Source organism: Tenrec ecaudatus, chromosome 1 (genome assembly GCF_050624435.1).
Source record: "Tenrec ecaudatus isolate mTenEca1 chromosome 1, mTenEca1.hap1, whole genome shotgun sequence".
NCBI lineage: Eukaryota > Metazoa > Chordata > Mammalia > Afrosoricida > Tenrecidae > Tenrec > Tenrec ecaudatus.
Genome location: NC_134530.1, coordinates 251,026,406 through 251,038,836, shown reverse-complemented (window position 1 = coordinate 251,038,836; position 12,431 = coordinate 251,026,406). Strand labels below are relative to the sequence as shown.

The 12,431-nt window shown below is 36.5% G+C and overlaps 1 protein-coding gene across 1 annotated transcript in view; it reads right to left on the bottom strand.

Moving 5' to 3' along the window:
• Nucleotides 1-12,431, bottom strand: part of SDCCAG8 (SHH signaling and ciliogenesis regulator SDCCAG8) — a 300,672-nt gene that overhangs the window by 89,041 nt on the left and 199,200 nt on the right. Inside the window, exons 14-15 of the mRNA XM_075531174.1 lie at nucleotides 11,848-11,975; nucleotides 9,668-9,776 (exon numbers count right to left, since the gene is read on the bottom strand). Of these exons, the coding sequence (XP_075387289.1) occupies nucleotides 9,668-9,776; nucleotides 11,848-11,975 (237 nt within the window). The remainder of the gene's footprint in view (nucleotides 1-9,667; nucleotides 9,777-11,847; nucleotides 11,976-12,431) is intronic.

Here is a 12,431-nt window from a genome sequence, read left to right as displayed (position 1 = left end):
TAGAACTCTGTCAATTACAGATGCGTTATCTCACCTATATTATAGACTATAATATATAATAGACAAAGTACCATTTTGATGTCATCATTGCTTATGGCTGTTATTTATGGACCTAAAATATGACATATTGGTAAGAAACAAAAAACATTAAAAATCAACACATATAGAATAATCAATGAGTATGATTACTTTACAATTTTAATATATTACAAAATATTTGATTATTTCTGGGTGGTTAGGAATGATTTCCCTTTATTTATCCTTTTCCATATTTTTTGATCTTTACAGTGGACAAATAATGTATTTTTAGTAAATAATCAATGCATTAAAAAGTTTATAGTTAAATAAATTTCAAAGAACAAGAAGAGTATTTATAAAAATTTAGACCAACAAAGCTAAAAGTAGTATCATTAAATAAAGTGCTAATACCCTTCCACCATCTAACTCTCAGTTTTAAATAAATGTACAAAACCCAAACTCACTGTTATCAAGTTGACTCTGATTCAAGAATATGAACATATTATATTCAGGTTGGAAGACACACAAATGGCAAAAAAAAAATCCAAAGCCCTAAGCATATTCAATTTCATTATTAGTCAATGAAATGAAACTCACAACCCTGGTGACAGATTAGAATTCAAATGTTAATGATCAGTTTACAACCAATAAGTAGAAGTAAAACCAGATACTTAATTAAAAATCAAATATTTGTTGTTTGGCTACTCTGTGCCAGTTAGCATAATCCATCCTTTACATTAACGCCTCCATTAAACCCTACCAGATATGTCTTCATTTCCTTTTCTGGGTAAGGTAAATATGAGGCTTGGCTGTTTCCTGCCTCCCCCTCCTCTCATTCCCACCAAGTCAATTCCTACTCACAGTGACCCAGTGGAGCAGGACAGAACTGCTCCTGTGGGTTTCTGAGACTGTCACTCTTATTGGGGGTAGAAACTCTCATCTTTCTCCCATGGAGCAGCTGGTGTTTCAAACTGTTGACTCTGCCCTGATCTTCAATGTCATCAATATGAGTACATAGATAATGAGCAGAACTTCGTGTAGTATTTGAGTAATCTACAGTAACAGTCTGTAAAAGGTTCACAGTCTGTGAACTGGCTTTCTCTTTGTATACATTTTGACTAACAGAATGATCAGAAATTCAGATTTATGTACTAGGATTACACTATCCATAAGAGTTAAACATTGGACACACCTTACATAGCTAACAAATTATTATCATACCTATGAGTCAATTACAATTGTTTTCAGAACATATGAAGGTATGGAAAATGCTCATTAGATGATATTAAATGGAAAAATCAGGATGTAAAATTAGATATGTAATATCATTTCAGTTACATATAAATGTATATGTACACACATTTACCTACACATACCAAACCAAACCAAACTCGCTGCCATCGATTCAATGCTGACTTACAGTGATAGCCCCCTCCTCCCTCCGCTACCTCACCCCCGTGGGTTTCCGACACTCTTTATGGAAGGAGCTGCTAGGTTTCAAACTGCAGACCATGCAGATCACAGTCCACTGTGAAACAATTATACCACCTGGGCTCGTGATAAAAATGATACAGGTCAACAATCAGCCACAGTTATCTCTAGGTGTTAAGGTTAATTCCTCAATTCTTCTTTGAATTTTCCCAATTCTCTATATTCAGTATGTATTACTTCAATACATAAAAATATAAATGTTATTTGTAAAGCACATAGTACTATTAGTGTGTTATTCAATAATATTTTTTTTCGGGTTTGTAGATATATCTGAGGAGTATTGTGTATATGTATTTCTTTCTTTATAATGTAATTACAATTATCTGATGACTTGCAAGGTCAATAGTTATTTGGTATGTGTGCAGAGACATTATCCTTTATCTATCTAGAATCCATGATATGTTCATAGAACTAGGAGTAGTTTGTTAAATTTAAGGAGTACATGCAAGTATGCTCTTCTGGTTTTGAGATTACATTTGTGACATGACTTTCCTAGTGTCAAGTAAAGGATAATCCATTTTCATACAAAAATCTAATTTTACAAAAGCACGAACTTTTCTCTGTAATTCTGTACACCAGTGATAGAGTATAATTGTATTTGCATGAAGCGTAAGATACTCTGTTACTACTGTAATTGGGATTTCAATGGCTATTGCTTTCTAGAAGAAAATATGCTGCTGTAAGTTTTATTCTTCTCATTTTTGGTTGAATGTTTTGGTAACAGTTAGCAGAGGCCAACATCAGTGTCCTCGTGTAGAATATAATTTCTGTACTACCCCACACAAACAACAACTGAACATGCAAGGGGAGAAAAATAGTTCAACCGGGTCTGTGTTCTTTACTTCAATTAAGCTCACACAGTTGGATACCTACTGTTGCCAACACAGTAATATAATTTATACATTATAGTCCACACAGTAAAACTACACTAAAAGTCATTTAACAATATTTATAACACCATAAAATACAGTGTTAAAATATATGAACTGCAATATGTACCAAAATTATAAAATTTGTTTCTCATCATCAGTGATTAAAACCAGGATCATTGCTCTAGCCTCAATACTCACAGCCCTGGTGACAGATTAGAATTCAAATCTTAATGATCAATTTACAATTAACAAGATAGAAGTGAAACAAATTAAACCAACCATTATATATAACGAGACCCAATGGACTCCCATTGTTCCTCTTAATTACAAAACGCAAATCACAAATACACAATGGGCAGTGTTAGACATCAATCCACAAGCTTAGCAACCCAGAAAGTGACAGTGACAGAAAAGAAAAAAGAGAATCACAACCACGCAGACCCTGCTTATGTGCTACAGAGTGTTCTCTTCGACTTGCAGGGCTGAGGCAACGCCGCCAGCCTCTGTGGCTAGCAGGGGTTTCCCCACCAGCACCCCTCCAGCAGCGCTCTTCCCCAGGCCAGGTTTTAGCTCACCCTGCAAATCACATTTACTGCTGATCCATCTAAGCGCCCAGGGGAGTTGGAACACTTCCTTCCCTTTGATGAAGGAAATCACAACTGCACCAAAGATATTTAAATGTCACCATTTACCTCCCTTAAAAACAAACCAGCCATTCAAATACCAATACCTCTCAGAGTAGTGGGGAACACCGTGAAAATGAGAATCAAATGTTTAAGCAAGTTTTGACTACAATCAACCAGACTGTCTGCCTGGTGCCAAATAAAAGCAAAATGGAATTAATCATCTTGTTTGATGGTCAAAAACAGATTATATAAAATGCACAAAATCAGCAGTTCCACTATTTAAAATGGAACCGCCGGGTTAAAGACTGGCTAAGTGTGCAGTATGGGATACAAGGGCTACCCGTGGGAACCATGGTGGGAGGTTCTAGGCAGCAGAAGAAACAATAGTTTTTGCCATTATTCAATTTTCAGACAAACTGTGGAGAAAGGGAACCTGCGTGGTGCTGTGAGTTAAACTTGGGTTGCTAACCTACCAAAGGTCAGCAGTTCGAAACCACCAGTAGATCTGTGGAGAAAGAGGGCACTATCTGTTCTGGTAAAGATTAAGCAACTTGGAAACCCTGTGGGAGGAGTTCTTTCCTGGCTCACACAGTTACTATGCATTGCAATAGCCTCAGTGGCAGTGAGTTTGGGCTTTGGTGAGAAAATCAGGGGCTTCCTTGTGCTTATGTACTAACAGATGAGTAAACATACCTTCTGTCTCTGTCTCCTATCAGGGACTTTAAATTTGAGACAAAGCTTTGATTCTATAGAAAGGTGCTGTGGGGTTAGGAGAGAGACAGATGCCAGGCAGACCTAGAATCAGAGACTTGATGGGTTAAAATATTGCATGCTACAGATTCATAGGTAAGCACAAGCAAGCCCATGATTACCTTGCTTATTAGATCATCAGAGACTGCTCAGAAAACACAGTCAAGAGACAAGTGCACAGAGGACCCATATCAAAATGCTGTGGCAGCGGGGCCCATCAAGATGTGGGGCCAAGCATTGTAATGACAGGGCAAGAAGAGTACTTGCTGTTACACTCCCTTATGTCTCAGCCCCGGCCTTAAGCACATCACTAGGTCTGGGAGTAAAGATCACCTTGTTTGGATGAGCTCCTGAGTAACACAGAACTCTCAGCAGAAGTGCTGCTATCAAGGAAGGGATGGGGATAGTCATATTATCAAACAAAGAGCATAGTGAAGTCAATTATGGCAGATGAGTGGGGTTGAAATGTAATATCGCTGATCTGCCTGTTAACACATTTTAGAGTTGCTCTGTTTAAAAAAAAAGTGAAGGGGAACTACACATGGATTAAGCCTCAGGTGAATCCAATCTGATCATACAGTGGGTTATCTCCCTACTACCCCCCCCCCAAAAAAAAAACAAAAACAAGCCACCACTGGGTGGAGCTTTTGTAGCACACATTTTCCCTGCCAGGGAAGCATCAAGCAACTGGCTCCAAGTACCCGCAGTGGTGTTGCCTGAAAAGGTTCTCTCAGGTCACAGTGAATTTTTTCATAAAGCAGTTTCACCCGATCTGGTTTTTTATGGTGGCTGATTTAAAATAACAGTATGCAGCTGTAAAATATTGTTTTCTGCTTGGGAAAAATGCCACAGAAACAATGAAATGTCAATTGATGACAAATCTCATTCTGGGCATCTATCAACTTCCAAAGGGGAAGAAAATGTTGACTGATAGTACATGTGGAGTTCATTTCACCAGGTCAGACTGTTAACCAGCTTCCTATTTAGATATTCTGAAAAGATAGCGTACAACAAAAAAAGGCCTGGTTTGTGGCAGATGGGGAGGGGACTGGTTCTGCCGCCACGACAATGCACCTGCTAACGCAACCATCTCAGTGTGCCAGTTTGGGGCAAAGAAACCAGCATGCCTCACGTGACCTCACCTCCATGCAATTCCTTTTTGTTTCTGTGAATGAAGAGGAACATGAAAGGACAGAGATTTGATGAGGTAGAAAAGGTGAAGAAAAAATTGAGGAAGGTGCTATCAACCATCCAAACAGATGAGTTTGAAAAATGTTTCCAAGAATGGAATCGCAAATTTGACAAGTATATTAAGTGTAACGGAGAGTACTTTGAAGGTGATAAGGTTGTTTTGTTAAAAAAAATTTTTAATACAAAGCTTTGCAAAAAAATACTTCCCATTTTTCGGGGGTACCCCCTCGTAGACCAGGGCTGTGAAGAGCCTTGCTATCAAGCAGAGTGCTTTGGAAAGTGGATTGTTGCAGACGCCGTTAGGTTAAACCTTAACACTTACCATGTGACCTCCCTTTTGACCTATTTTAAATTTGTTCTAGTTTCTAATATATTTTTTTCAATTGAAGATTTCTGTTTGGCTTTATTATTGTTATTGGCTTTGGTTTTTGTGGGGTTTTTTTGGTATGCTTTTCTGTCTATGAAATCCAGGAGAGGTAATGTTGTAGAGACAGCAAATGGATTAATGGTTCCTTTGGGGCTATGGCAGGAGAGCTAATAATAATGAATATAAGACAGAAGACAATGTTCTAAAATTGATTTTAGTGATAACTATACAGCTCTTTTTAATATGTCTGAACTATTGAATTGTATGTGAATCATACCAATTATATACCAATAAAACTGCTCATTAAAAAAAGGAAAGGGGCTAAAATGTTTGCTCTGAATTATTGACTAATAAAAAATAAACATTTATTTTCATGAAAATTCTTATTATAACACCTGAGGAGAATCTCAGCCAAAATCCCTATGGTGTAAAAAATTATTTTGAATACTTAGCTTCCACAATGATGAAATTCTGAAAATTAAAAAAAAACAACCTCCAAGATTCCTATTTCAAAAGTTTGATAGAAGAGTGCACAGAGCCATTTTCTTGGAGGACTTCTATACGGCTCAAAACATTTATAATTTTTATATTGAAAGATTAAGAAATCATTTCAAATCGTATAGGTGGCATCAAAGCAGACATTAACATTAAAATGGAATGTTAATTTTGCCTGAGTGATTCATTGCATATGCTACAATCTTCATATGAGACAAGAAATTAAGACTAACAAACAGATAAATTATTCTTTTTTTAAAAAACACCTTTAAAATCACAATTTATCCTATCTTTCTTATAGGCACACAATGTAAAATATCGCATGCATCGTTAAGAGTTTTAAAAGGTCTCTGGGTGGCATAAATGATTTGTGCTCCATTCTTAGACCAAAAGCTGGCAGGATGAACCCAGCCAACAGCACCATGAGACAGAGGCCTGGCTATCTGCTTCCACAAAGATTGCAGCCAAGAGAACTGGATGAAGCTATTCTACAGTAAAACACACAGAATTGCTGGAGTCAGAACTGGCTCAAAGACAATGGGTTTAACATTTTTAAAAATAATGACTGTTAACATAATTTATGCTTGCTAGTCTTAGTTCTGATCAACTTACAGAGTTATGGTAGATGCTTATTTTAATTTTTTGGATTTATAAGACAAAGTGCCGGACCATGACCTGAAACACAATAAGATCCATTTTTTTCAATAGTAACTCATGGAAGTGATATCAAAATTACCAGTCGAAACTTAACAATCTAACAGTTATTATGAATCACTCTAAGAGCAGCTGGTGGGTTATACGTTGCCTCAGCCTTTCATAATCACAGGAAAAAAATGAAGCCTTTTACTCCCATGAAAAGTTACAATCTCAGAAACCCATAGGAACAATACTATTCTGTCCTAGGGGGTTTCAATGAGTTGGAACCAACTCAATGCTAGTAGGGTCTTTTTTAATGCTTCAATCTGTGTCGTCCATTGTGACTACATGGTTTTTCATTGCTCCAACAATTCTGTTACATAGTTTTAGAAAACTTTTTTTAAAAACAGTATTCATATTTTCTCCCCCCACCCCCCGCAAAAAAAAAGAAACCATTTTATTAGGAACAAATCCAGACATCCTATCATTCCACAGTTCAATTACAATAAGCAGTATGGTACAATTGTTCCCACAGTCAGTTTCAAGAGCTTTTCTTCCTTCTTGAACCCTTTAAGGATGGCAACACTGAGATCTGGAGATATTAGGCAATGTACCCAGGACTACCTAGCTAAGAGGCAGAGTGAGAAGCAAAATGAATTATTTCTCAATTGTCAAATGCCCTTTCATTGCCTGCCACAGAAACAGGCTTCTTTCAGAATAATTAACCAGGGGAGACCAACAGGGTAGCCTTTGCCCAAAAACAAAGCTATAAAGGCAGAAAAGGGCAGGAAAGAAGGATGAATGAAAAAGGAAGCAGGAAGAATTGCAAATGTTATGAAACAAGTGGTGTATAAATTGAATGGAAAAGTAAAATTTTCTGTTAACTTTCATCCACTTGTTTCCTTCTTCACTTAGCATTTATTTGTTCAAAACTAGTTATTAAATGTCATCCATGTATAAGCCATAAGAGAATAACTTTCAATTTATCAACTCGTGGTCAGGAGCTGGAATAGAATTCAAAATTTGTTGGAGAGCTGCTCAGGTTCGCTACCTCCATTAACTAGGTGTGGTTCACCTGTCAGAGTCAACCTGAGCTTCCAGGTTAACATGCAAACTACACCTACCGCTCCACAAGAATTTAAAAGGTTACATTTTCTCTCTTACATTTTCCAGTCGGAAATATTTCACTCTTGATTTTCTTTAGTAGTAAACATAAAATATATAATTATTATATGAAAATCCATAGGCTTTGAAACCAGAAATATACCTAGGCTAAAATTCTAGTTCAGTCGCTCAGCAGTTATTTAAATCCTCTCTGTGAATGTTGGTTTTTCCATCTGTGAAAGGAGATAATAATTCCTGTCTCAGGCTGTTGTGAGAGCTGAATAATATATGCCAAGGAATGTAGCACCTTCATTTCTATAGACTTTAATTTTTCTAATTATGATTCCTTAGAGAGCAAGATGATAATCATTCACAAGGCCATCATTTTCTTTGTGGCCTTTGATTGTGAATTGGTTGAATGAAGGCTGACGGAGCACATTGGTTTCCATTCAATAACTCATACACAGTTTGTTTCATGCCGCTGACTGCAGCCCCCACAATGTAACCTCATTTGCTCCCTGTTTCCAGCTCTCCTCCTTTCCCAATCCTTTCTGTCATAAAACAATCTTAACAGAATACCTATTAAAGGGATTTTCTCCTAAATGAAATAATTTCTGGTTAGGAATAGCTACTGTTAATGTTTTATAAGGAACTCTCTCATGAACAACAAACAGTTTTCCTTACTAAATTTCCTAAAAATATCTGGTACTTCTCCCTCCTCCAACACCACCCCCAGCCCTTGAAGCTTTCCCCTCACTCAAACAAGACACTCATTTCGTATATGAAAGAATGTGTGTAAAATTTAGAGCATTCTCTGTCAGGTGGCAGGGACCTCTGCCTTCTTGTTAGCCAAAAGAATCAGGCTCACAAACTCTCTGATTTCCCACAGTATTCCATCAGCTAAAATTGCCATTTGATGCAGGAACCCAAGATAGGGCTAGGAGGGATCAGATATGCTTTGATTTTCCTGGAAATTCTTTCCGATTGAAACTGAGAAATCATTAGTTTGTTGGGGGAGCCATATTGTTTGCTTCTGAAAAAATGCAGCAATGAAGCTATAGAGATTGTTTTTCCATTAGATATAATGAGATCTTTTATCATATAATGGGATATTTGACATCTAGATAGTTATAGGATGTTACCTTTTATAATTCATTTCAAAGCAGCTCTGTCCAATATCATTCATTTAGAAAAAAAGAAACTATAGTCTGAATAGATCAAATAAACTTGTCCAAAGCTGCACAGTAACATAGATTGAGAACTCAGGCCTCTCATACTTTAGAATATAAAATAGTTTACTCACTGAGATGACCTGACAATAAAATATGCAGGGCAAACAATCATTAAGGTCCCAAGAAGTGGATTTGAGGTTTCCCAAATCCATAGATGACTAAGTTCCTTAGATAAAACGACATAGTATTTACGTAAGAGGGGGCCACAAAACATTTGTGGAAAAATGGAATTAAAATGTAACGGAGCTTTCCCATTAACTTTTTGAAGCCCCGTTAGATAACCTCCTGCATGTTTTAAATAATCATTAAATTACTCATAAAAGCTAATATAATGAAATATACTATAGTTAGCATTTTATACTTCCTTGTAGTATTTTAGTGATTGCTTCCCTTATCTCCCTGAAGAATTTTTATCTGAAATTTGCTGAATCCACAGATGTGGAACCGATGGAGATGGAGGGCTGACTGTGTATATGTTTGGTTCATTCTCATTTTACCTAAAGAAATCTTCTATGTGTTTATTGAGAACTGTGGTAATAGATAAAAAACAGTTAACTAGATCAACTTGAGATTTTAAAAACTGACTTATCCATATTCCTTGTTAGAATTGCCATCTTGATTGACTTTTGTTTTCTGAAATGTCAGAGTCTGAAGTTCTAATACGTTAAAAAAAGTTAAATTATAGTATGCTCACATAATCATGAAAAAATCATTAAGATATGTATATGGGCAATTGATGAAGTATCCATACAAAGAAAATACTTTCACAGAGAACTAATGCCAACAGATTTTTGTATATTAAAACTATAAAATAGCAGAAAGTGATTTTTAAAGGGAAAATTATACTATTCATACAAACAGTGCTATTGTATAAATATTACCTACCTGCTCTTCTGAGAGATATCTTCCAGTCTCTTGGCTAATGTACAGCACTCTTTCCTTAACTTTGTCAAAAATGTATTCTGGGAGGTCATCAATAAATACTGTTCCTTTTCTGGAAATAGAAATAACTCCCACCAATATAAGATATTTACAGTTATAATATTGCAATGCTTAGATATATAGAGTGGAAAAAGCATGAAGACCACTACACATTTACTATAAGCCAATAGCTTACTTTGATGTCCTGAATTACAGGACCTCTCATCTAGCAAAACACTGAATCTTGTGAAGCATATACTCATAATTACACACTAGAAACATTTTTTATTATGCAAGGTTGGTGTAACATTAAAAAATTGTCAGATACTTTAAATGGCATCACAGACACATTTTTATAATACATAAGCTATTATAGACATATCTCACAAATTTACTATACATAGTTTCAAAAGTGATTACAACCACCTAATTTAAAACCCCCTAGGAGATCTCTTCTGCCCTATAATCCATGCTTTATGTTTGATATTTGCTCTGATATTTCATCCCCCTGTCTTGCAAATACTTATATAATTATGAAAGTGAGATGTGCAATTTTCCTTAGGCTGAATTCATTGCTAACAGCATGAGTTGCAATGAAGATTTGGGTGAAAAAAAATTGGAGAGGGGTGTTTTTGGTAGTCTTTGGTGGTTCTGACTGCTAAACACTTTTATATACAACATTTAGTGATGTTATCCAAGACTCTTTGATCAATACTATGAGCAATTAAGGTCAAACAATAATATATTCTATAATCTCCTCCTTTTCTGTTTAGTGGAGAAACACTAAGTCTGGTGGATTTTCTTTTTTTTTTTGTTCCAGCCAAGGTTGTTAGAAGAAAATCTCCACTGAGTATGCTGGAGGGAATTCTATGAGTCAACATGGCTTAGTTAGCAATTTGTAAGCGAAGAGACTATTTAATAAACTTTAAGTCAGCATTTTTACACTTAGAGCCTAAGAGGTCATTTTTTTCTTTTGTACCGTGTCATCAAGTACAGTACACATTAAATCGTGAGGAAATTACCTTTAAGTGACAGATTAAACAAAGCCTTTTACTTCTTTTTAATATTAGATAGGCAAAAAGCGTATAGCACACAAAACAAAATAAATCAAGACACTAAAATTAGGCAGCATTTTCCTGGAAGAGACAGGATCAATAAAACTTTTGTTTTAATAGTACAATCAACTTGGAATATGTGGTGTGGAATTATAATGATTGACACTGTTTTGTTTTGACTAACACTGTCTGTGAATACACAACTCAAAAGTGAAAGGAGCTACATAATGCTCCCACGGAACAAATCAAACTGCCTATTTCCAAAGTGCATTTTACTTTCAAATTAAAGGTAAAGAGTTACTGGCCAACTCCGTCTGCAAAATCACGCCAATGTGATGAAAGATGGCAATTTTTAGCCAAGCTGCCAGCTGTGGTCAATGCCTTGTATTAGTGAATTTTAACAGCAGTTGTGAGAACTTGAAGAATGCAAAGGATTAAACATCACTCTAGATTGGGGTGGGGGAGGTGGGAAAATCATACAAATGCTAAAAATGTTCGAAGCTGCAAAGATTAAATAAAGGAACATATCAATTTAGAGCCACTGAATTACATCCAGCTGCGACAGTGAATTAAGAACCGATTAATGGCTAAAGCTTTTCTCCAGTTTGGATGCTGAAGCAAACTCATTAGGCTTTTAGAGTGGCTGTAATGTGTGTACTGTGGGAACTGTTCAGTGCTATTCAGGAGACTCTAACTGTACGCTCAGAGCGTTTCCCGCAGAGCTTCTGATGCTATTTTCTTTATATAACATGTGTGCCTGAAAACCCAGCCAAAAATAAGCCCTTTGTTTTTCTACTTTGTTGTGGTCTCTCTCAGCTTTACGTTTCTTGAACACAGGTAAATAAACTCATAATCCAGATGGTGCAACAGATGTGAGAGCAGCACTCTGAAATCAACAGACAGTGGGCAATACTTTCCATTTTCTCTTTTAAACGCTAACTAATATGTAATTCGGAATCTCCGGTGTAGTTAGCATCTGCTCCCTTCGGCCAGCCAAAGGTTACAGGTGTTCCTGATGTCATTTCACAGTGAGGCGTGGGCCTGACTTGTGAGCCAGTGCCCAGGCTCTAATCTTTCCCTACCACCTACCAGTTTTGTCATGCTGGGCCTCCATTTGCTGTATCTTCTGTGTCAGCTCCTGCTCTCTTTGCTGGGCCTGAAGGGCTTGGGCCTCTGCTTCGTTGGTAAAGCTCTGCTGAATGCTATCTTTTTCCAGCCTACACAACAGAGAGGAGACATGCAGGAATTTAATCTGCAGATGAACAACCCTCATCGTATCCCCTACAGGCCACGGAGGGCTGAGGTGCAGGAAACTGTGAAGGTGACAACAATCTTTTTTTTGAGACCTGTTTTAGAGGGAAATCCAAACGCCCTTTCCACATAATGCAAAATTCATGCCATAAATTCAATGGAGAAAAGTAGACACGGGTTAAAAAGGAATTACAACAAAATGATGCATATACATAATAACTTTTATAACAACTTCTAAAAAAGTATCCTTTTTTCTGTAACATTGTAAACATTTAGTTTGTCACACTTCTCAATCTGTTATCTTCTGAATGGTCAATATTTTTCAAGATTCTAGAATTATAGGAGAAACATGACTCAATATATCAAAATGAAGATTTAAAGACTATCTTCCTTTTGCCTCTCACACTGAAAATGAAATCTAG